This window comes from Urocampus carinirostris, chromosome 13 (genome assembly GCF_059441175.1).
Source record: "Urocampus carinirostris isolate Australia breed hairy pipefish chromosome 13, RoL_Ucar_1.0, whole genome shotgun sequence".
NCBI lineage: Eukaryota > Metazoa > Chordata > Actinopteri > Syngnathiformes > Syngnathidae > Urocampus > Urocampus carinirostris.
In genome coordinates, this window is record NC_142361.1 from 5,681,000 (window position 1) to 5,708,038 (window position 27,039).

Genomic DNA, 27,039 nt, shown 5'->3' on the forward strand with positions numbered 1-27,039 from the left:
TCTCTTCTTTTCTATACTATGGGTGATTTCTTCTACTAGATCAATACTGTAATTGCCATTGTTGCTGATCTGTTTGCTCTAAAACCATATTGACTTTCATTAATCAATTTATGTTTATCTGCAAATTGTTCTAGTCTATTATTGTAAAGTTTCTCTAATATTTTAGAGAACTGAGGAAGCAGAGATACCGGTCTGTAGTTTGTAAAAATGTGCTTGTTTCCATTTTTATTTTTGTATATTGGTATAACTTTTGCTATTTTCATTTGATTTGGAAATTTGCCCGTTAGAAATGATAGATTACAGATGGAGGGCAATGGTTTCACAATGCTTTTTATAATTTGCTTAACTAGTACCATATCGATGTCAAAACAATCCATAGACGTTTTGTTTTTACAGTTGTTAACCACGTCTAAGATTTCTGATTCCGTAACCCCAGATAAAAACATGGTCTTGGAGTTCATTTTTATCACTGACTCAAATTGTTTACCACTGCACTCTGGGATATTTGCAGCGAGCTCTGGTCCAACATTTACAAAATAATTATTGAAATTCACCACAACTTGATTTAAATTATAATTTTCACTGTTCTTATCAATAAAATAGTTTGGATATGCATTACTTACATTCTTTCCTTTTATTATACTATTTAATATATCCCAAATACATTTGATATTACTTTTGTTATGATGTAATAAATTGGTAGAGTATAATTTCTTGCTTGCTCTTAATATTCCTGTCAATTTGTTTTTATATGTTTTATATCGAGGTTCGGGTTCCTCAGTTCTTTGTTTAATACATTTTCTATATAAGGTGTTTTTTTTCTTACAAGCATTATATAAACCCTTAGTTATCCATGGATGGTTTACAGATCTATTCTTAATATTAGTTTGTCTCATTGGGCAATTTTTGTTATACTTGTTGTCTAATATTTCCAAAAATATGTCAAACGCACGATCCACATCATCTGTACCATATATAGCATTCCAGTTTTGTTTAACTAAGTCATCATAGAGTGATATAATAGTCTCTTCAGTTCTAACTCGTTTGTAGAAATAATCCTTAGTTGATTCTTGTCTAGTAACCGTTTCATCATACACTGTAAATACTGGTAGGTGATCAGAAATATCACAAACCAGTAATCCGCTGACGTTTGTAAATTCCATATTATTTGTAAATATATTGTCAATGAGTGTTGCACTGTGTGGAGTGAATCTACTAGGCCTTAATATAGTTGGGTACAAACTCATACTGTACATCATGTTAATATAGTCATCAATGTTTTTATGTTTGTTTGGATTTATTAGATCGATGTTGAAATCTCCACAAATGAATAGTGTTTTGGCGCCTATTGCTGAATATGTTTTTTCAGCCCAGTTTGTGAAGGTTTCCAGATTTGAGCCCGGTGATCTATATACACAACTGACTATAATATTTTTCCTTTTTTCAGTTATAATTTCTATTGTAATACATTCAAGTAAATCGTCAATGACAAATGACATGTTTTGTATTATTTTCTATTTCAATCTTTTGTGCACATATATAGCTACTCCTCCTCCTATTTTGTTTGTTCTATTTACATAGTTCAAGTTATAGTTGTTTAATTCAAAATTAACACCCCTTTCCTCACTGAACCACGTTTCAGAAACTGCAATCACACTAAACGGGTTCTTAAATTGCTGTAAGCATTCAATGATGTCATCAAAATTTGTGTACATGCTTCTACTGTTAAAGTGTATTATTGAGAATTTGCCTTCAGATTTAACAAAAGTATTATATTCATTTCCAGTATGATATTTGCAATTGTCTGCGCTTGCTGATAGAAATTTGTGGTCAGGATCGAGGTCATCTAATCTTGAATTATTGGAGTCAGTGTGATTAACAATGCTCAGTTCAGGTAGATCATGGCCTTATATATTATGATGGATTTGTTTATTGTGATCTGTAATAAAAATGTCCATATTGTCAGTCCAGGATGCCATTGTTACACTTCAGGCAAATCTGTCCAGCTCCTGCATTTCTCGGACCCAAAGTATTTTTGCTTCTTCTGGAGTGCCGTTTAACTTTATGTATACTCTACAGTTTGAAGTCCAAGTTCCTTGTATCTTGTTTGTTTTCCTCAAAAATCGAGCCTGTCTTGCAATGTGTGAGTTTTTTTTTGCTTAAGTGTTCATTTAAATAAACATTTGTCCCTTTTAGTTTTTTTCCTTGCTTAAGAATTTCATGTTTTCGTTTCCTGTTGACAAATCTCACGATGGTTGCCTTAGGCCGGTTCTCACCTCTTGTTAATTGATGGCATGCTTCTCTGTCCTCAGCATTGATGGATATCCCTTTTTTGCTCATAAAAGCAATGACCTGTTTCTCAGCAGAAGCTTCATCAGCATCCGTTGCAATATTTTTATTTGCCACAGCCTTTGCATAGGTCCGAGGTTTGATGTCCAGAACGGTGATAATAATGTCATTGATCCTGGTGTACTGTTCCAGATCTGCTACGCGTCCTTCTAGCACAATAATCCTTTTGTCTTTCTCCATGTTTTCGTTTTTTAGGTCTTTGATTTCAGCCATTAAACTCATGATTGTGTCTTGTTGTTTAGTGACTATATCCATTTTGTCCATGAAAAAGCCGAGTGATTTTTCCTCGAGTTCTTTATCCCTGCTTGGCATCTTGAAAATTCCACGCTCCTTTTACGGCACCGTCCGCTGATCGCCTCACCCGATCGCCCTCTGACTCTCAGGTCGTTATTTCGCCGGACTTAGTTTCTCCGGACTTTGGTCGCTTTACAAAGCAGCGCCGCCATGTTTGCCAGCGTCAACAATAGCCGATCTCGGAAAGCAGGACGAATCGGCCACCTTCCTGCACTGGTTTTCGAAAGAAATCCGCCGAGTTAACGGCAACGTCGACTCCGTGCTTTATTTCCTTTTCGAAACCTACAGACGTCAAAATCGTGGCATTCAAGTGGCCATCGCACATTAGCAGCTACGCTAGCTTCACTCACAGTGCGGTGCGGTGCGTTCACGTGCTGTGCACTTTCAATTACTTTTGGATTACTCCAATACCAAATATGCTAATAAAAGACAAAATAAACTAAATATGAATACAATTATGACTGTAATCTCTATCAAAAGTTATGAGTTTCAAATAAGCGTAGAGCAAATGTCGCGGAGATGAATTTGTAATGCCAAACAAGAAAAACCTTTTTCTCTATTGTGAATAAATGTGTTGTGTTAAGAAAAGATCCCTTGTCATCTGTGAATATAATATGTAGAGTAGGGTACTAATGTAGGCTGAATGATAAAGAATAATATTGAAAAACAAAGCAAGAAAGTTGGAGTTACCATAGTTTACTTATCCACGAGAACAGAAAGTTTTTGTTTGTGATTTTGACATCCTTGTCTTGGGGTTTATTTTTTTTTTCAAGACTGGTTTAAGGTTTCAAGGTCAAATATTCCCCAGCCCAGGAATATTAGAACCCTCATTGGCACAACGCAAAGTGTCACACTAGAAAACACCAGACTGTCAATCAAGGAGGGCGATGATAAGATTTTCAATTAAAACCCTAGGTTAAACAAGTGCCGCTCCTCCCAGAACACGATTGATGAATAAACATCATCATCAAACATTCTCGCTGGACTGATGAACGACCACAAACAACAAATCTTGGTCAACACGATCCAATTTTAAAAAGTTTGAAAACGAGGCACCTGCATCAGCACCAGCTGCTGGGAGAGCCACTTAACAGTTGCGCAGTCACTTGGCAGAGCTTCTCAAGGCACGTCTTTGTATTTTGAGGGAGGGGATTGAAGCATGGGCACAAAGCTTCTGTGGATGGCCTGAGCTGAGCCGCCGCGGCTTTGGTTTAACCACACCGTTTCATTTTGCCGTGTGGGCAGAAAGACGGATCGGGCCCCACAAAAGCTGCCCAGTGCCACGTTTTTTTTCTTTGGGCACTCACCGCTAAAAAGAATTGTAGGGGGAGGATGGACCTCATTGTTTCCCGCACACACTCTACAGCTAACTCATGGCCCGTGTGCCACAATTAGTTCGAGGCCCCTCCATAAGAGTTTAGATTATTTTTACTTTACTAAATTTAATTAAATTTTAAATGTAAGTATAATGCGAGTGTTGCTCATGCAAGCTTGCTATGAATACTACTATTTACATGGTAATTAGTTAGGCGGAGCTCAAAATAGAGACCTAACATGCAAAAATGCAGCCACATTCAAGGCATTTTTTTGTGTGTACCTATAATACGTTTGTCTTTGGACTCTATCCGTGCATATATTTCCGTTACACTTCTACACCCGAAAGGAGCTTGTAAACTTCGGCTCATGACATCAGCAACATCCCTGACGAATTGCATACTCCGTGGATTGCTATCTGGTCTGGGAAGGGACAAAGGCAGCGCCAGGAGAGGGAGCAAAAGCGGAGCCGCAGGTCCGGCCTACTGCTGCGGCGAAGTAACAAGTCACAAGCCACCGCGACCAAGTCTGTATCTCACCAATGCTAGATCCATTTCCCGTGAAATTGAGGGACAGACTATGTAGACTACCGCGACAGTATTAGTAATCTACGAGGACGTTGTCGTCTGCTACTAGAGACAGAGATGATCTGGATTAGAGCTGAAATGGGCAAGACAAGATTGGTCTTCATATGTTAAAAAAAATAAATCTTATATGAAATGTGTTATACGGCATAGACAATTTCAAATAATACAAAAATATGCCAAACACTTCCACGACTCATCCTTGATCCCCCCCTCCATTGTAAGTGAAGTGCTCATGTAATTCTGTTAAAAACCTCTCTTCTTACTGTTTTTTATGTTTAATTACAATGTGAATGTGTTTTAGGTGATCAGTAAGATGTTTTGATAGCTATTTAGGGTTCACTTGGATGTTTTTGGGTCGACGGGAGTGGACCAATTCGTTTTTATTTAGGACATATTGGAAAAGTGTGCTCATTGCACAAGCAATTCAAGCTACCGGCACAATCCAGGAACAAAATAGGTACATAAGAAAAGGTATCACTGTATTTGTTTTTTTCAATATGTTCTCTGCAAGAAAACGAAAGTCCTGCAGAAACCATGCTTCCCTGCTAATTTGATATTTTTCAAAGTAAGGATTGTACCCAAGATAAAGGTTCCAAATTGGTGTAGTGATTTACATTTGTATTTGAAACCACTGTTAAGTTTTTAAATTGGACTTTAAGCTTGGTTTAGTGTTCTAAACATGGCTTAAGGTTTCATGCGCAAAGCCCGCGAAGCTTAACAAGACCATGAGGACCCATGAGCACCTGACTGTGAGGATGTGGAACGACAAAGTAGCATTGAACGTGAAGAGACGGATATCTGCAAAATGGACAGTGGAGAACCACAGGCAGGCAGGAGCAGCACAATCCTGCAAAGTAGCTTTCTCTTACTTATTGGTTTCAGTGACTGCTCAAAAGTATTCTTCCCCATTCTCCCAAGCTCTTCTTCTCTCGCTGGCTGGCACATTAACCCCGCCTCCCTTGCAGCCCCTCCACGGCATGAAAGATAAAGCGGACGGGTCCAACTGTGTGGCTGGCCCTTGTTCACAGCAGTGGCCTTTTGAAGCCAATTTTCCAGCTCACGGAGCAGAGTAAGACGGAGAGAGACGGGCTGTAGAGATGGAGGCACGCGGAGGAGAGTTGAAGGATGATGGGGGAAAGGGCTAAGAGAAGTGTGTATATATGTGTGTCTAGAGGGGATATGAATGGGAACTTTTAGGAAGGTGTTAAAGGGAAAAAAATGGCTTTCTTCCACACACCTTAAATTTTTTATTTGACTTATGGAAATGCTACAAAAACACTACAAAATACGACAGAAATACTACAAAATTACAACGATGGATTTATTTTTTAAAATACATCCACAGAAATACTTCTAAAACACCAATACACAAATACTATAATACAGAAATACTACAACAGAAATATTAATGAAGTAAATACTACAAAAATACAACTACAGTAATCCAACAAAAATACTACATGTATACTACAAATACCCTATGCAAGTACAACAGAATTTCAGAAATACTAATATGAAAATATTGCAAAAATACGACAGCAAAAGTACTACAAAATTAAAACTACAGTAATACAACAAAACTAAATATCAATTTAGAGCCAAAAACAGTGACCTAATATATTATTTCACTTTAATTGTGAGCATTTCTAAACCCATTTGTTTAAACTATCTTTCTAAAAACAAATATAAAGAGAAATAACATGTAAATGTCTGCATGTGTATTTATTCATAAATTTTAAAAAATGGGTAGGTCTCCAACATTGGCCCCTTGACCAATATATTTTTACCCAATGAGGCTCACTCCTGCTTTAACACATTTTAATTTTTCCTTAAACAAGAATTAAAAAAAACAATAATATAGAGTATTGTCCATCTATTGTACAAAAAATCCCTATTAGACTAAAATCAGCAAAATATGAACAATAACTTATTTTACAGTGTTTTCAAAAGTAATAAAATCAGTTGTTGTATTTTTAACTTCAAGAATACAAGTGCAATTTAATAAAAACAAATCAAAAAGTTAACAGGCAGGAGTAAAGTGAAAAAAAAATATGAATCACTTTTCTTCATGAGGGCAAAATTCAAATTTTGTTGAGAACTAAAGTACTCAAAAGTTCATTTAAATTGGTTGGCCGACATGCAACTTATGAACTCATCAGTCGGTTTTAAGTCAAATGGTCTATTTTCAGTAATGTTTAAAGGCACATGCAAAACAATGCTGAAAAAATAGGTTAAATGATGTTAAACGTATTTAGAACAAAATAATGAATATATTCAATGTTTTAAATATATGTTCATCCAGCCTGAAATGGAGGCAAATATAGACACTGTGCATCACAAATTCATTTTGGTTTTTTGTTAAGGTTATAGAAGTCATTTACAGCACCCGTCATCCTCAATCCTAACTGTTTTCATTTACGGAGGAAAATCATTTTAAGGGTGTTTTTCGTTGTGCTACCAGGCAGCGCAGTGCCAAAGCAAATAGCAATTAAAATCAGCGAATAGAGATCAAACAATTGCAGGGTACTTGTTTGGCGACAGCTAACTGGAGAAAGGGCGGGTTTAGGCTAATAAAAGTCCTTACGCATGCATGTGTCGTGGAGAAAACATTGATCTGCTGTTTACATTTCATTAAGCGTACAGCATCATGTGCGTGTGTGTCAGGCATAAAAAATATAAATAATATAAAGAACATTAGCAGATGTTCAAGAAAAATTATTTGAGGATGTATTGCATATTTTTTACATGTTTAGGTTTAATGTTTATTGGCTCATTTACCCTTTGCCTTGACTGGTAAGCGCGACACACTTGTAAAATGAATGTCAACTTACTCACTCATATCCAAATTGCTTATCAAAATAAAAGTCAGACATTTTAATAAAATGAATTGCAAGTGGGGAAATTTGTTTACTTGTTGACATATGCATGCAACTACAAAATCACCATACGTTACAATAACTATTATTTCTAAATGTGAACAAAACTGTAAAACACATATCCTGTGACTGAAAGCCTTTTGTCAATAAATTATGGACTAATTTATTAAAGCGTATTCCAAAATCACATTTGAATTGCCCTTAACTGCACCTTAACTATGAAGGGTAGTAAGATAAAAGTTGTGCCATTTTAAATTTAATTACATTGGGTTTATTGAAAATCTATAGATTTTTTTAAAACTTCTTTTCAGACACACAAATTACTCAAACGGAAAAGGCGTTCTGTGTGCTTGAATGGTGCATTCAAAGACCAGAACATATACAGTCAGAGCTGGTGTAATAATGAATATCTTATAATGAAGTGTGACTTAATGTATGTATGTAAATGTCCCAAAATAATTCTTTCTGTCATATATCTCCAAATTATAGTTTGTAATGAATCTCAACAAAGTATTTCGCTTTGAGACTCCTAGTGATTGAAGGCTACACAAATAAACATGACTTGACTTGACTGGACAAGAAAATTGCTCAATTGGTTCTGTTTTTGAGTAACTTAGAATTGCATTGAGGGACTAAAATAAAAATTTGTTTTTTCAATTTCATATCAGCTAATTGATCAGGAACCAGTTATTTATTCCGCCAAATATCTCCAAGGCTAATAAAACATTCCATTATTGTAGGTATGTGTCCAATATACCCTACAGTAACCCCTCACTGTTTACACGGATTACAGTTCACGCTTTCGATACTTTGCAGATTTTTATCGCGCACCGTGTTCTGCAGTAGATAACACAGCAAATGCTATCAAGGGGCAGGTCACAGAGGGCTGAGTGTCTGTGTTGGATCTGGCGTGACTGTCAGTGTGCATGACTGTGATAGGCTGAGGCTGGTGTATGCTGTCAGTGAAAAAGCAGGGCGGGAGCACAGGTAAGTAGGTCCAATAACTCTATTAAGACAACTTTCTTAAGCCGAGCCTGTACCTCACCAACGTCAGATCCATTACCCATTAAACGGATGACTCAGAGCCAAAACTCGTGGGAAACCACTACATTCGGGACTTTTGTATTTTAATCTTTGCAAAGACCTAACTTAACTCAAAGATACCTGATGCTGGCGTCCAATTAGCCAGCCGCTAGCTTCTTCGCATTGCTCCACTAAAAGAACCCCTCCAGTTTTGTTGTACTATTGTATAATGACATTTAAGACTATCCATCCATTATCTGCACCACTTACCCTTAGTAGGGTTAGGGGGTGCTGGAGCCCATCCCTGCTATCTTTGGGCAGTGGGCAGGGGACACCCTGAACCGGTTGCCAGCCAGTAGCAGGGCACACAGAGGCTGACAACTAGCTCACTCGTTCACACCAAGGGACAATTTGGACCAGCTAATTAACCTAGCATGCATGTTTTTGGAATGTGGGAGGAAACCGGAGTGCCCACGCAAGCACGGGGAGAAAATGCAAACTCCACACACCAAGGTGGTCTCACTAACTCAGAACTGTGCCGCACACGCGCTAACCACTGTGCCGCCTTGCGGCCCGACAATAAAGACCATTTATTGATTAAACTGCAATTCTGTGTTTATATTTGTAGATAAATAGTTACAGTTGTATATATTTTACTGAAAATGGGATAAATAATCACTGGACATTTTTTGGTAACGCAACCCCTGCAAAAATATAAGGATTACTGTACTGATTTTTATTTCACCAAATATCTCTAGAGTAAATGAAAAATCAACTTAACACGCTTCTATTCTCGTTTTGTGTTGAATAAACCTGTATAAGAAAAGCCACAAAGGGAAAAATTCTGACTTTTACAAATGCCCGGAGACTGTGGAGGAATAAAAAGGTGTGGTAGATAGCGGCAAATACGAAACAGGAACACATACACGAGTTACGGGCAATTCCAGTTGCTGGCGAAAACTGCTCGTTTCATTTCACGCCGCGTATTTAAAAACAAAAACAAAAAATGACAACATATGCTTTCATTAGAAATGCAAAAAAGGCCCGCTATGTTGCGAACAGAGGGAATACACAGTAAAGAGGTGTGATAAACGCCAGAAAAAAAAAAAGTATATAAAGGCAGCATCTGCTTTTGATTATTTCAATATTCATGTGATGATTGGTAATGCTTGTTCTTGCTCTTGCCTCCATGTGCTGAATATTTAAGGGGCGTGCGGAGTTAAGCCCCTTGTCGGTAATTTGGCAGCTTTCATGTGTTGGTTTTCTTTTTTTAGGGGCGCAGGGCCAAGTGATGGATGGTGAATGGCTCCGCCAGGGGCCAAGAGCACACGGGAGGATGCTGCATGTGGGCGTTGCGCTTCACGCCACACTTGCAGCTTCTGCATATTCAACACGGCCGTGTGGGGAGGTGCGACGAGCAAGTGCCACCCTTTAGGTGAGGAACATCCTGACACCTACGCAGCATGCAAATGGAAGCGAAAAGGCTGCCGTAGTGTTTGTGTAATCTACATGTACACCGAAAGAAATACAGCATCAAAGCCACAAAAAAAAAATAACGTGTTCATTTTGTCAAAAAAACAAAACAAAAGAGTATGACATAGAGCAGTGGCACCATGGACCGGTTTACCGTCTAACTATATATAAATATTTGTGGCCCAGCTCAAAAATAACATTAGGAATAATAACAATAGCAACAGTAATAATAACAATAACAGTGTAATCAATAGACCACTTGTCACGGTTTCCCATTGCCCTCATTTGGCCCCGCCCGTTTGGCGCCAGGTGCAGCTCATTGCCTGATTGGCTTCCCTCCTATTTAAACTCAGCGCTCACATTAAGTCCTTGTCAGTCCGTCAACGAACCTCTGCACTTGCAAGACTTGTGTTTTGACACTGTCCAGTATCTTGCTCCAGTGTCTGGTATCAAACCCGTCAGTCTCGTCCTGTCCGGTATCTTGCTTCCGTCTCCAGTATCCGGTATCGATCCCGTGTGTCTCCTCCTGTCCGGTATCTTGCTCCAGTCTCCAGTATCCGATATCGATCTTGTCTGTCTCCTCCTGCCCGGTATTTTGCTCCAGTCTCCAGTATCCGATATCGATCCCGCCTGTCTCGTCCTGTCCGGTATCTTGCTCCCATATCCGGCATTGATCCCGTCTGTGTCCTCCTGCCCGGTATCTTGCTCCAGTCTCCAGTATTCGATATCGATACTGTCTGTCCCCTCCTGTACGGTATCTTGCTCCAGTCTCCAGTATCCAATATTGATCTCGTCTATCTCCTCCTGCCCGGTATCTTGCTCCAGTCTCCGGTATCCTGTATCGCTCCCGTCTGTCTTGTCCTGTCCGGTATCTTACTCCAGTATCCGGTATCGATCCCGTCTGTCTTGTCCAGTATCTACCCATGTGTCCTGTATCAATTTAATCTGTTCTGTCCGGCCTCAATCTCGTCTGCCTCTGACTTTTCTGTCTCACTCCTTCCGCCTAGCGATCGTCGCATCACTGGCGTTTGTGTTCACGCGCATGACTGCCCCATTCCCGTAAAATAAAGCTTGTGTGAAAACGTTACGCGTCTGGCTCCTCCCTCAGTTCGGGTTCCGACACCACTGGCGATCCAGATCAGTGTTTCCCAAACTTTTGAAGCCAAGGCACACTTTTTTCATTGAAAAATCTTTAGGCACACTGTCCACCGAAAGTGTTTATAAAATAATCCCCGGCACTAGATTTCTGTGTGTTAAAGATCTAAAAAGATCATGTTTAAATTGACAGTATAAAGTCGTTTTTCTCATTTTTGGTTACTTTGGCTCAGGAGGTGATACGGGTAATCCATTTTGGTATATATTTGCTGTAGTTTTGGATTTTACTATATTTTCAACCTGTTTTTCAAGAAAACTTACATACACTTAATTAAAATAAGCAAAACTATATGTCAGTGGAACATTTTTTTTACTACGTTCTAACTTTTTTTTCATAGAATCAACAAAATATAGTGCAATATTATTACTTTAATTAATATATTTTATTATAATAGTATTTTTTGCAGCACAGTCTTAAACAGCTTAATCAAACAAAAAAGGTTACTACATATACTATACTACCTCATGAATATAACTAGTATATAAAATTTAAAAGAAAAAGGTATTCTGATGCCACCTATTAATATGAATTAATGTTATATACCTGGCTGATCACTGAGAGAAAGCAACAATTCATAGAAAGATAAGATAAGCACTAGACTATGAGGAGCATGTAGTCAAACTCCAGTAGAAGCTACCGTATTTATTAGTGTGTAACCATTGCACATTTTCTACGTACAGGTATACATTAGCGCTACGATTGATCAGTCGAAAATCTCATTGATAGGATGGGGAAAACAAAAAATAGTCCTGAACGATAAATAAATAAATAAATGCAAAAAAAGCAGGACAAGGGAAACAACTCTTTGGACCATCTGATGATGAATTTAAGTTTGCGTGTTTTTATGTTTTTCAGGACAACTTTCTTTTTTCTCCATTTTGTGTGGTAATGTAATGAGACAAAACCTAATGCTTTTTAACATGTAATTGCTGTAATAAGTGGTCAAGTGGTTAATTTTCAGCACTCTCACTACCATAACTTGGTTTCCATCCCCGTTGCATAAGGAGTTTTGAAATTGAAAGAGATCTGCCCCGCATGCCAACAAAAATAAGAGTTCCATCACCCAACGTTATTGAGTTGGAAGACATTGGGCGGATATCAGTGACATGACAACACATCCGACCATTCGCTGATACAGTGATGCAGCTCATCCCAGCTGACTATGGGCCAAAGGTGCACTACATCTTGAACCGGTTGCCAATCAGTCATGCGACAAACGTAAGGACAGACAACCATTTTCAGACATTTAATCCGTTATTGAGTGCAAACTGAACCCATACCCTCTGCACTCAATCAATATCAGTAAATCAGTAAGGCCAAGGCTGGAAAAGGAAGCAGATCTACAGAATCGGAATGGCGAAGTCAAGACTTGTTACCTTTAAGATTTCAGAGGGCAAGCAGCCGAGCAGGACTAGGTAGCTTCCGTTAGTGTTTTTGGGGATGCATGGCCACATTTCCCCCTATCATTTCCCCCTCGGATGGGTCTGGCCTTGATGCGGCGAGGGGGCTTGCGTGTTCCAGTGACCCTGGAGAGCGATACCGTCGGGAGCTTGCTCCTGGTAGGGTCACCCATGGCGGGCCGGTCTCCGGGGTAGGTTCCAGACAAACAAAGACCCCAGCGTGTCGGTACGCTGTGAGGTGGCAGCCCCACCAACCGACTATCCTGCGGAGGGCTAACAACTCACCCAGGAGAAACACACTTTGTTACGAAACTGACCAGAGAAAGAAGCCGGACTGACCAACACGGTAACGGACCCCAGCCTGCCCCCGACCAACGAGTACGGATCGATCTTCGTCATAAGACCCGTGTCGCCACCTGGAATGTCCAGACACTCCTTCGCCCCGGAGCTGCCACCCTGCTGTCCCGAGAGCTCTGTCGCTATAACATCACCATGGCAGGGCTCTGTGAAGTACGATGGCAAGGCAATGGTGAAACAACAGCTGGCAACCATTGCTACATCTGGAGTGGCCCCGAGAGTCGGACTGGCCTTTACGGTGTGGCTCTTGCCATTCCAAAAGCCCTCCGGAGGTCCCTCATCAGCTGGACACCAATAAGTGACAGACTACTGTCTGCTCGATTCCTCCACCATCACGGCAAGATGACAGTGATCGTCGCCTACGCCCCCACCGATGTCGCTGATGAGGATGCGAAGGACGCGTTCTTTGACCAACTCCACCAGGCTGTCAACCAAGCCCCACCACACGACGTCACCATCATCCTCACTGATGCCAACGCCACTCTATCCAGCATTGATCGGTCCCCCGGCTCACCTGTCGGCACCACCTTCGTTGACAGCACAACAAACGACAATGGCAACCGCCTCCTCCTCCTCTGCCACCAAAACAACCTTTGTGTTGCTGACACCTGGTTTCCCCGGAAATGCATCCATCACTGGACGTGGTACAGCCCAGATGGCAGAACCAGGAAGGGATTGGACCACATCCTGATATCACGACGCTGGAAGTCGTTTGTAACCAACTGCCGGGTGTTCAGAGGAGCACAGCTTGGCAACACAGACCATCGTCTGCTGGTGGCCCAGCTCAAGCTAAAGCTCCGAGCCAACCAGCACAAGACTCTGCCTCGCCCCGACTCCTCCCGACTCAGCGACCCCAACATCGCCAGAGACTTCAGTTGCTCCATCCGCCGCTCTCTTGATACCCTGGCTCCTGACAAGCTGACAGACTGGGCGGCCTTCAAGGAAAGTGTCCTCCAGTCTGCTCACAATGTCCTCGGACGCCCGCGATCCTCCCCGAGAAAGCCCTGGATATCAGAGAGGACACTAAACATCATAGACCAGCGGCGTGAGGCCCGACTCCGAGGCGACCTCACAGAGTATCGGAGACTGAATCGCCTGCGCAATGTGGCCATTGCTGAAGATAGGGAGAGGTTTTGGCAGGCAGAAGCCCAACAGCTTGAGTCCGCGGCCAACAACAACAACATGAGCCGCGTATTCAGTCTACTACGCCAAGCCCGTAGCGGCCCACACATAAAGACAGCCCTGGTAAAGGACTCAGACGGCAACCTCATCATGACAGAAGCCAACTGCCTCGAGCGCTGGAAGGAGCACTTTAGCCTCCTCTTGCAGCACAGCACCATCCCGGCTGATCCCACCCTCCTACGGGCTGCGAGCACAGCACCTCCTAACGACACCTGCTGCACAGACCCCGTAACACCCGAGGAAGTGAGAGCTGCTCTGAAGAAGCTGAACACCAAGAAAGCCCCCGGCATCTGTGCCATTACCGGCGAGATGCTCAAGGCCGGCGGTGATGGCATGGTGGAGTGGCTAACCCGCCTATTCAACCAGGTGTGGGAATCGGAGCAGCTGCCCACCGACTGGACCAGAGGAGTCATCTTGCCCTTCTGGAAATGCAAGGGCGACAGGCTTGTCTGTGGAAACCACAGAGGCATAACCTTACTCTCCATCCCGGGCAAGGTCTTTACCAGGATCTTGCTCAGCCGTGCCCTTCCAGCAATCAGAAGCTGCCGCCGTCCCCAGCAGGCTGGCTTTATGCCCAACCGCTCCACAACGGACCACATCTCTGCCGTCCGTTTGCTGATAGAAAAGACCCGTGAATTCCGTAAAGATCGCCATCTATATATCGGATTCATTGATCTGAAGGCCGCCTTTGACACCGTCTGCCACTCTTCACTGTGGAACATCCTCCAAGCTCTCAGAGCACCACCCAAGATCATAGCCCTGTTCAAGCTGCTCTACAGCAACACAGAGAGCTGTGTCCGTATCAACGGCATTGACTCCGACTGGTTTGCTATCTCCAGCGGCGTTCGCCAAGGCTGTGTGGCTGCTCCCGACCTTTTTAATTGCATCATCGACCATCTGATGTTCAGGGTTAGTGAGCGCATCCCCGGAGTGTCTTTCGGCAACTACCACCTGACTGACCTGGAGTATGCTGACGACACCATCATTCTCAGCACTTCCTACAGCCAGCTGAGAGACGCTCTGGGCATTTACAGCGAAGAGGCAGCGTGGCTTGGCCTGCAAGTGAGTTGGACGAAAACCAAGTTCATGTATGTCGGTGATGGACCAGATCCACCTCCCATCCAAATTGGTAGCGACATCGTAGAGCCTGTCAAGAGCTTTGTATATCTGGGGTCCATGGTGACAGACAATGGGGACCTAAAACCAGAGATTCTCCGCAGAAGAGCCCTGGCAGCATCTGCTCTGCAGTCTCTCTGGAAACCACTCTGGCGGCACCAGACCATCGCACGCAAGACGAAGCTCCGCATTTACAACCTCGCCGTACTCCCTATCCTGCTTTATGGCTCAGAAACATGGCCCCTGAACGACACCCTGGCCACAAGAATCGATGGTTTTGATAGCAGGGCTCTCAGAACCATCGAGAACATCAGGTGGCCCCAGCGAGTCTCCAATAAAGAGCTCAGAGCCCGCACGTGCCAGCCCCAAGCATCTTCCTTGGTCGCACAACGCCGCACCCGCTGGTTTGGCCATGTCCTTCGTCTACCACCAGACCATCCGACACGAGCCATTCTCCAGTTTGACCCAAAGGCCGCAGGCTGGAGACGACCACGAGGGAAACCCCGCACTCGATGGCTCGACGTCGTTGCGGGCGACCTCCAACAACACGGAGTTGCCGTAGAGGATGCAGAACAGCTGGCACAAGACCGCCAGCATTGGAAAAACCTGGTTCATCTGGTCGGCTCAACGCACAGGGACGGGACCCCCCGACCTTCGCTGGAGCAATAAGTAAGTAAGTAAGTATGGCCACATTTCCTGGTCATGACTGCCAGACCTCCACCATAAAAGTGCTACATCTTCTCGCTGGTTGAGACCCATGCCTTGGTAGAGGCGTTTTTCCCACCCTGGGAATTCCACGGTCATCACCTATGCAAGTACAAAAACATTTGTTCCTTACTTTGTAGCCAAAAATGTTAAAATGCACCTGGTTTAGAGTGCTATACATAGCATCACAGGAAAAGTCCATATTTTTAAAAATACAGATTAAAAATGTATTATAATGATAATAATGCTTTCCTCTTTCTTTCCACTTCTGACATTTGCATTATTTGTCCTGAGACGATTCATGTATGCATGCATCCAGTGGTGGGCCTTCAGGAACTGCAAGGCCTTCTCTGCTGGCCTAGAATCATTTGATGTTGATTATATTTTGTCCATTAATACTTTCTAAATGATTCCAAATTGTCAGTTAACTTGCATTGCTTTTCTACTGCTTGCACTGCTTCTAGATGTGTGCTTGCATGTTTAAGCATTTAACGAATTTCAATTCAGCCTTTACTTGTTGCCAGGGTTATAACTGTACCCGAAAGCCTTCAAGATCACCTGTGCAGGCCCTGTAGCATAACATAAGTGTCGATAAACTTCTGATTTAGCCAATCAGATTTCGAAGCCAGGGTATTCTAGCTGACTCAGGGAAACCTTAGCATTTTCACAAACTATGATTGGCTAGGGGGCATTAATGCATTTTTTGGGCAAGCAGAAACTTTTATTTCTGGAACAATGTTTAAGTGCTGGATCCAAAAACAAAGAAAACTGCGTAGCTAGTTTTTCTCATTGCTGAAAGAAAAGCAAATTTACGTTACATCCTGCCCACTAATAAGTAAAAAAAAGAAGGATGGATTTTGTGAACAAAAGAGGATTTTGTTGAGTTTCAAATATTGCAATTTTATGTGACGATTATTAATGCTTTTTCTATGTATCGTAGCTGTAACTGCAGTAAATGTTTTATAGCCATAAAACTGTTATTGCAACACTGAAGCCCTAGGTGTGAAGTGCACGGCCTGCCACTGCATGCATTCCGCCAACCTTGGCTTTGACCTATGGTAGACGTCCTGAAACCAAAGAACAACACCCCCCTACCCCAGCCTCCCAACCCCCAACCACATGCATGCACACAAACGCACGCACACACTCACAGACAAGAAAAATTGTTATGACAAATATACTTGAATTAGTCCTTGCAATGAATTGCCTTGCTAAAGTCCTCATAAACCCATGATACACATTGCTTGCAAGATGCTCAAACCCCATTTCACCCTCAAGACTCCCCCCTTTCCACAGTAGATGCACACATTGCCCTGGTCCAATGGGCTAAGCTTGGAGGGAGGGTGAGGGCCAAACTAATCCAACCCAGCAGAGAAGTGCTTTCTGATTATTGCTGACCAGCAAATGCGAGAAAATATATAAATATATATCCAGAAAGAGATGAGAGGGCGTGTGCGTAGGGTAGATATAGTGTGTTATTATTAACCCGATGATTCTCCCCTCCCCTTACATTTTCCAAATCTGTCAGTGATCTCCCATTCAGCGTTTTTTGGCAACACTTTGTTCCCTTCATCCCTATCATCTGCTGGGCTGCCATCATTCTAATTCAGCTCCCTCACACATGGAAACAAAATCTTAAATCATAAAACACAAATAAGAAATACAAATACATACATTTTGGTTTATGAAGAAACATTTTCTGACATCCTGCTCCTGATTTTGCAAGTGACTGCTCTTCTTTTTGACCCGACATTTCTCATTGATCTGAAAAATCTATTTCTGCTTTCTTTGTACCGCTCTTTAAACTGTTTGTGTGTGAATATCTTTTGATGTGTACTTTGTTCACTCACTCAGATGAGCTTTAGTTCAGTTCCTTTAAGCTAATTGTTTTCCTCAGTCCTTTTCTCCATTGTTACCTTCGTAACCTCGTTGGCTCTGATACAAACAAAGGTTTAATTATGTTTATAAACGACAATTTTTAACATTTTGCAAGCTACATAAGGCCAATAAGGACAAATTAAGATGATTTGCAAGAAGTACAGTAATCCCTTGCTGTAATGCTGTTTTACTACCATTCATTGTGATTTGTGTTCAGCATTCTGATAAGCCAAACAGTTGACCCGCCCTATTTCTGCTTCTCTGCCTGCGTGTCAATGAGGTTGCGGTCTAAGTTGTACACCTACATAAAACAACTTGACAAACCTACATTATGTATCCGCAAATCAAGTTCCTCTAAAAGCCATCATACAAACAAAACCCTCTGTGGTTTCTGTAGGACAAAACAGAACACATTCTTAACCATTACAAAAGAATATAGATACAGTATGGGCTTCCTTTTTATATAAGGCTTTTAATTTTTTGCGACTCCAGACAATTTTTTTTAAATTTTACTTGGCCCAATGTTTTTTTTTTTTTTTTGAGGTCCAAGACAGTAAGGCTTTTTTGGGTTGCCAACCAGAAGGTAAATATAGTTTTCCATAACGTCCACAGGATGATGACAAAGTATCATGTAAAGTAAAGTAAATCAACAGTTATGCAATAAAGCGTCTAGATTATTTTTGAACTTATGATTTGTCAACACAGAGGTTATATGTTAAGAAAAAATATTTACAAATATCTTTATTGTTAAACAAATACTTGACCCTGTAAATTGGGTTTAAGTCAAGTCATGTTTAATCACAAGAACTCTGCACAGACCACAGTCTAGTATAGACTACAGACCATTATTGAATCCTCCCCTGATTTAATCCTTCATAAGTGCAAGGAAAAACACAGAACCTCAGCAAGAAAAAATAACAAAAAATAAAAAACCTTGGGAAGGGACCTCACATCTTCCAGGATAACCAAGCTGAAATGGATGTTGCAAGGGCATCACTAAACAATACACAGATATTGTCATCTTGGGACATAGGTCATTCATAAACTTTACAACATAAGAGTCTTTTAGCATTTAATAAATAAATAAATTAATCAATGAATGCAACCCCGCGAAGAACAACCAAAAATCCTCGGAGAGTTTATCAATGTGCAGTGTGGGGTGACTTCCCGCAAAATAAGCACTTGATGGAAAAAAATGTCAGAAAAAAAATTACATTAAAAAAGGGAGATTAAAAATTACTTAAGATAATGGAAGTAAATAAATAAGTGACCAAACATATGTTTTTAAAAAAATGTATTTGTTGCACATTGGTGTACCTTGATGGCAGATGCTAAAAGTTTTTCAGTGTCTCTGTCACGGTCTCCGTGGCGACCAGTCTGCCGCGCCCCCGAACTCAAGCTGAAGCAGATCAGCTGATTGCTGGTTTGCTACTTAAGGCTGGGTTGTGGGTTTGGCGGTCGCTGGCTCATTACACATTCCCCGGTTTGTTATGCCTTGTCCTGTTTTAGTTTTAAACATTTTCCGTCTGTTATGCCTTGTCCTGTTGAGTTCGTGCCGGAGGAACTCGGTACTGTTCTGTTTTGTCCCGGAGTATTGGGCGACTTTTATTTGTTAAATAAAACTTATGGATCGTCACTCAATCGAGTTCTCCCTTCCTGCCTCCTGCCTCCGTTCTGGTCCGGTCACCCCTTCCACTCCACCACGCCTTGTGACAGCCCCCCCCCCCCCATTCCGTGACAGTCTCTGCCAGTTTTAGGGGAAGAGTTCGTGATCTTCTTGTTGAACTAGATGACGGCAACTTGGCTCTGCTTCGGGAAGGACAGCACAAAAAGATCATCGCCCAACACAGCTGAAAAGAAGATTAAAAAGAATACTTTTTGTTGCATGGAGTCAGAAACTTATATTTTAAAGACAAAAGTAACACATTTTACCGAGAGAAAAAGGTGTATGCAGTGATCCCTCATTTTTTGCAGGGGTTGCGTCCCAAAAAAGTCCTGCGATAGTCAAAACCCGCAAAGTAGAAACATGTATTTATTTATTAGATATCAGTAAAATACAATACATACGATTGTAAAAAACCAACTACTATAAATCTAAAACTAAAAACACAGAACACAGAATTGGGATATTGATGGTCTTTATTGTCATTACACAGGAGTACAACAAAATAGGAGGGCTTTTACTTTCAGTGTAAGAAAACGATGTCAAGAGCAGCACGCTAGCTTCACACTAGGATCAAGGATCCTTGGTTAAGCCAGGTCTCCGTAATCATTATCATACAAAAGTCACGAATGTATCTGTTTCCAAAAGAGAGCTGTAGCTTCAGGTCATCCATTTCATAGGTGATGGAGCTGGCATTGGTAAGATACAGGCACGTCAGGTGTGGCTTAAGATATTATCCTCAAAGCCAAGCCAAAGCAGTAGGCCAGACCTGCAGCCTCGCTATTGCTTTTTCTCCCGGCACCTTTGTGCTCTTCTGACCCTCCTGAGTCCGATTTAATTGATGAATTTTCTTTTCAATGTAATGAGCTGCTAAAATACTAGCTGTCGCGGTGCTTCATAGTTTCTTTTGGTGGACCAATTGACTTGGGCGCGCGCCCTATTGTTTGACTGACAACATACACGTGCCTATCACAGTCCCGTACACAGCCACGGCCAGACAACACACACATAAGCCCTGTGGAACATGCCCCCCATCTTAATATTTGCTAAGTGTTGCTGCTGTAGAACACAATGCATTGCACAATGAATACAGGCTAAGTATCAAAACAACAAAAAGTAAACCATGAGGGATTAGTGTAGTACATGTATATAATCATTAAAACAATTTTGAAACGTTTTTTTCATCCACAAAAGAAGCAAATCAAAATAAAATTTCATAAACCGAGTGCAATTAAAGAACTAACATAATGCTCCAAATAAATTGATTACTGACAGAAAAAGGAGCGTTGGTTTCATTCTCCGTAATTCACAGAAAAAAAAGACCATAAATGTTTGAATTGTGTCATAATAATTGTATTTGGCTTTTAACCTTCAACAAAGGCTTAAGACTCAGCTTTTCTCTCTTATTTTGAGCTAGCATTAAAGATACAGTATGTTTAATTTACCACCTCCTGGTGGTAAAAAAAACTTTATTAATAAAAAAAACTCAATAATGATTTAAATAATAAGCAAAAATGATTTGTCATTTAATTATTTTTTAAAAAAGAAATGTGAACGTTTTCTTGACTCTAGCCACCTCCCACTAGGGGGATATGGCTCCGGTATATATATGTGAGTAAGGCTGCACCCCAAGATTTGGAAATCTAACCCATATATATATATATATATATATATATATATATATATATATATATAATGGGCAGCACGGCGGCGCAGTGGTTAGCGTTTGTGCGGCACAGTTCATGTCATGGGAACCTGTCGTGGGTTCAAATCCAGCTCCAGACTTCCTGTGCGGAGTTTGTATGTTCTCCCCGTGCTTGCGTGGGTTTCCTCCGGGCACTCTGGTTTCCTCCCACGTTCCAAAAACATGCATTTCAGGTGAATTGGTCGGTCCAAAATTGTCCCTAGGTGTGAATGAGCGAATGCGTTGTCTGTCCCTGTGTGCCCTGCGATTGGCTGGCAACCAGTTCAGGGTGTCCCCTGCCCACTGCCCGGAGATGGCTGGGATGGGCTCCAGCCCCCCGCGACCCTAATGAGGATAAGGGGTACGGCTGATGAGATGAGATGAGATATATATATATATATATATATATATATATATATATATATATATATATATATATATACTGGAGCCATCTCCCCCTAGTCACTAGGGCCTAGTGGGAGGTGGCTAGAGTCAAGAAAACGTTCACATTTCTGACTCTTTTCTGGGATATTGATACAGAGGAGGCGATTCCCAGCCCCCTCGCTCAACCCAACTGATGTGTTGGAAGTCATTAGGTGACCAAAACCCCCAATTCCAACCCCTGATGCCGAGCGCCAAGCAAGGAGGCAATGAGTACCAATGTTGTAAGTCTTAGGGGCCAGTCACACAGCCGTTTGCGGCTGAATCACGGCTAAAATTTTGCGTTTTTTTTTTTGCCCGTGGTTGCCCGCGATGGAAAATGCGCAAAATTAGCCAACCCGCTGTTCATCGGTGGTATGCCCGCAAAACAGACGCCGGCGACTGTTCCGCTTCCTCATCGCGTCATTTCTGCGTCATTTTCTCGTGTGGACCACGGGTATAAAAGCTCCCGAGCCGGTGTTGTGCCCAAATCCGACTCCTACGCAACACAACCAACCCCCCACCCCCTCGCGTGAACGCGCATTCTGCTGCGATCGCTTTGGTTGGAAGCGTGCATTGACGTTGGTGACTTTTTCTTCCGCGTTAACAAACGCATTTTGTAGAATACGATCGCACTTTATTGTTTAAATAAACGCGTTATATAGACTAGGATCTCACAATTGTTATAATTAGCTCGCTTTATTGTTTTAATAAGCGTTTTATATAGAATACGATCGCTTTTGTTGGAAGCGCAGCAGAATGCGCGTTCACGCGAGGGGGGGAGGATTTACCGTTCGATTACGATCACAACAAAAACAAAGACGGAATGGTTTAAGTTGTATTACATTCCCAACAAATGCAAGACGAAGTGGTTTTGGTTATATGTTCGCCATTACATTCCCTAAAAGTGAGATAAAATGAGGTAAAAGTGGTTGTAGTAGCGAGGGGATGCAAATCTCGGCAGGGATGCATTTCTCGGATAACACCGGGCTGTAGAAATCATAACCGCTCAAGAAACAGTCCCGTGAAGATCAAGATTTCAAGCTATGGCATCATTTTTATTTTATTATCTTGAAAAGAAATGTCAAGAAATAAAAATGGATTAAGACGAGGTCACTACACTGACGGGGATCCATGTTCACCCCCTTGACGTCTCGAGCACGACTGACGCGTGCTCGGCAAATCGCGCTGTATATACGCGGAGAAAGGCGTTTGACTGTCACACGCGTAACACGCTAATTTCACGTAATAACACCGCGATACAGGCGCAGAACATGCTATTACCATGCTCCACCCACGATTACCCGCTGAAATTTCCCGTCCTACCCATGTGTAACCACGCCCTGGCCGCGGCCAGAGCACGTCGTTCCGCGTCATTTCCGCGTCATTACCTCGTGTTAACCATGTGTGCAGCACGCGGTTTAACACGTGCTCAAACTTTTGAGCAGCTCAAAACTTTTTCGCGCGGCCAACCGCGTGTGAATTTCCGACCGCGAGTAAAGCACTGCTGTATCTCGTCTATATGGCGGTCTCTAAACGTCCAACAGCGCCCAACAGCGGCTGCTTCACGGCCAGAAACTCCTGGCCGTGGTTCAGCCTCGATATGCTCGTGAAAGGCTGTGTACCCGCGCTCTGAAGAATTGAGCAGCGCAAAACTTTTTCGCGCTGCCACCCGCGCGCGAATTTCCGACCGCGTGTTAAGCACTGCTGTATCTCGTCTGTATGGCGATCTCAAAGCGTCCAATAGCGTCCGCCTCACAGGCAGAAATTTCTGGCCGTGATTAAGCCGCAAATGTCTGTGTGACCGGCCCCTTAGGTATGACTCGGCCAAGGCTTGAACCTGCAACCTCCCAGTCTCGGGGCGGGCGCCCTACCTCCAAGGTCACCGAGCTTTAGAGAAATACTCGTCGGTTAATAAATTACTATTAATTTTCCATAAAATAAGCCTCACCTAAAGTGAATTTACATAAATGTCCGCCATCTTGCTGCTACCAAAAACCTCAAAATAATGAAAAGTAAAACTGTGAGTTTTGGTCACTTTCAGTCTCCATTGTTTGTATTATTCCTTGTGCTTTTTAGCATATGTTTTTAGTTACACTCCACCATGCAACGATATCTAGTGGTCAAATAATACACACTGTTAAGGTGGCAAGTTTATTCCAGATCCAGGCTTGACGTGTCTCAATGCTTATGTCCGCACGTAGACAAGATTTGCCACTTTTGCAGCTCAGTCTTGTTCTTGATTCATTTATATTTCTATCATTCCTCCTTTTTTTTCTCCTCCTACCGATCTACATCCTCCTCTTTCTCTGTTACGCTCAGCAAGCTCGAAGGCTTTTCATGTTTTTTTTTTTCCGTTACATTGCATGGAAAACGCACTCAAGTCTTCAGGAGCCGCATGGAAACACTGATTAGCAATTAGGACACCCCCACTCTCCTTCAAATTAATCTGTTTATGAAAGCAATCAAATGGTAAAGGAGGGGACGTTTGTGGGGGGTGGGAGCTGTAACACATGTCTCTCAGATATGCTGCTTTGAGTTGAATGAGTAAGGCTGCACCCCAAGATTTGGAAATCTAACCCACAATTAACCATTCTGCGAATGTGTGTGTGTGTGTGTGTGTATCTATTTATATACGTCAGAGGCGCTGCTATGATTACACTTCAAATGAATTTCAAATTAATATGCAAATATTCCGAAAGGGCGGAAAAAGCGCTTGAAAGCATGAAAGAACTGCGACATAAACTAGCGGTCGACCATACTAGGAATTTCAGTTTTGAGCCGATCCAAGTAAATACATGAAACAGGGTGGTATCGATCAATACAGATTCGATACCTATACCTTTGCTTGGAAATGTTGTGATCATTAAATAATTGAACCCCTACTCTTTGAGTTACTTTATGATTACGATAAAAACGGCGTAAAACTTGTCCAATTTTTATTAAGTAACTACGAAGCAAATTTTACCAGTATAAAATATATATTAATATTTGTATTACTACTGTTTGAGAACAAAACTCAGGAAAAAAAGTAGTAAATAAAATACAAACACAACAAGGTTAACATGACACCTATAATATCGTCCATGATGTCAAAATATTATGAAGTCAAAGTGCATGTAGAATAAAAAATACAATGTACAAACCTTCAACAGTATAAAAAACAAAATACTTTAACAACTGTTTTAGAACGAGAGTCAAGAGACCAAAAAAGCAGCAATATATGCAAAGTGCAAACACAGAATAACAATGTCAACAAGACAACTAAAATACCATATTTCTGGACTCAAAAAAGCACCCCAAAAAAATTTGCCAAAGATTTGAAAGTGCACACTATAATCTAGTATCAAAGAGACAGAAAAACAGTAAATACAATACGTTCAACGACATGGTGTAACCATTAGGAAAAAAATCGATTTATTTTAGTTGTAAAACTAGATTCCCTTATATTAATGATCTATTAAATATGTTTTTTGTCTTTTGTTTTAATCCCATGTGCCTTATACTGTATTTTCACAACCATAAGGCGCACATCAAAGTATTGGCTTTTCTTCAAATTGCGCAGTCCCTTTTATCGTTCAGTGTGCCCTGTGTCTCATGTAAAGTGGTGGTCAGAGACCAGCTTGGTGGTCTTAGGGTTGGGTGCCTGCTCCGAGACTAGGATGTCACAGATTCGAGCCTTGGCCGAGTCAAGACTTACAATATTTTTGCGTGAAATCTGATGTTTTGGTGAGATCGGTCCCATTTTCAACTAACCCACGTGTATGCGATCTATTCCTTCTCCCGTTTCCGCCACAAGTGACGTCACACGCAATGCATTGTTTGCAGAAGCACTCATGAATGCTAACACCGTAGCGTATCTAGCAATTTTAAAGTTATTGTTGTCGTCTTGGTACGTTCGTTTCATGATAGGGAGTCATTTCTCCACACAGACCAGGACTATGGTGGCGCAGAAACTTAGAGCGAATTATAATGAAAATAATGGATTGTCGGCACTTGGGCGGGACAGTTGTTCGAGCTTTTGCAAAGTTACCCTGAACGCAACTCTGAATGTGAAGAAAGAGAACCTTTTAATGGATATTTAGCAAAGCTGTTCTGGTCAGAAACAGAAGACGAGGATTTTGACGGTTATGTTATAGGTTACCACGAACAATTGTGAGTGCTAAACTGTTTTGCACCAGCTTTTTTTATTAAAATTGTGTTCTATCGGTGTGTTGTAACGCGGCTGCAGGCAGATGGCTCCCGCGCCCTATCGTGCTGTGCACCCTGTGTATTTTTTTTATACAGAAATAGAACTAACTACGGAGGCTGCGCCTTTTAACATGATGACACCTAAGGTTGTGAAAATACGGTTGTTCAATGTGCCTTAAATATGAAAGAAATATTTTACAAGGGGGTGTTTCTGAAGGTGCGTCTTATAATCAAGTGCGCCATATAGTCATTAAAATGTGGTACCTTTCATTGAACAATATTTTGAATAAAAAATCAGTAGTGCAAATAAAGTGAAACCACAATTGTATTGTGAGTTATAAGGTATACTGTATACATTATAATGTTACAACACCCTAACAACATGATCATAGTGATAGTTAAAATGGGAAGACTGTCTTCATTTTAAAACCATAGTATCGACCTGATCACATTACTCACTCGGTATCAATATTCGATAGTATCGATATTTGGATTAATTTGCCCACCCTAAACATGAACCGTGTCAGCTTTTATCCGACTGTCCCTCTAGACCCAAATTTGGGACTGTGCGGCGGTCATACACTATAAATGACTTTTGGGTTTAAAAATTGTTGGAAGAAATATGGTTACAGCTGAATAATGTTTTTTGTTTTTTTTAATTTAGCATTTTTTTAGATTTTTGAGTGTCAAGAAATTTGTATTTGTTTTCCAAATGAACTTTACAATACAATATTATTATCAATTATATAATCATGCATATATGCACATGCATTTGGATTCCAAACCAAGTTACATATTTACTTTTTGCATATTTGCTTAAAATATTCCCGTTCCTACAAAAATATTCTATGTAGCTGATGTTACATTTTACTAGTTATTTTGTTGTTATTGTGCTCTGTACAGCCCTTTGAGACTTTTTTTGTGATAAAGGGCTATACAAATAAATATGACTTGAGTTGACTTGACTAGAACGTTTAATGCAGTTTACTAAGCATCTTTGTGCTAGATTAAAAGCAAATCAAGTTGAATGCAGTTAAGTATTGATCTCGACGAGTGTCCATAAACAGGATTAGAATTAATCCCATTGGTTCCCAAATGAAGGAGTGGATATGAGAGCAGGCTGGGCATCTGAAAGCAGGTGGTGGATGTGGTATTGAGAACCCAGACAGACATGATTAAAATACACACATAACCCTTACATGCATGCATGCAAAATGCTAGGATAAATCCATATAGTACAACAATTTAGGTTGTGGGAAAAAACAATTCACAATCATGACCTTTAGGACTGTTTTTCTTAAAATAAAAATTAAAAAAAAATATTCCAGTAAAATGATTTTAAAAAAATGAGGGGAGTGCTTTTGCTACATC

The 27,039-nt window shown here is 41.3% G+C and overlaps 1 protein-coding gene across 1 annotated transcript in view; it reads right to left on the reverse strand.

Annotated features, from left to right (window-relative positions):
• wdpcp (WD repeat containing planar cell polarity effector) overlaps nucleotides 1–27,039 on the reverse strand; it is a 118,439-nt gene that overhangs the window by 73,124 nt on the left and 18,276 nt on the right. Inside the window, 4 exon segments of the mRNA XM_088351996.1 lie at nucleotides 12,449–12,518; nucleotides 15,819–15,934; nucleotides 17,749–17,767; nucleotides 19,425–19,560. Coding sequence (XP_088208122.1) covers nucleotides 12,449–12,518; nucleotides 15,819–15,934; nucleotides 17,749–17,767; nucleotides 19,425–19,560 — 341 coding nt within the window.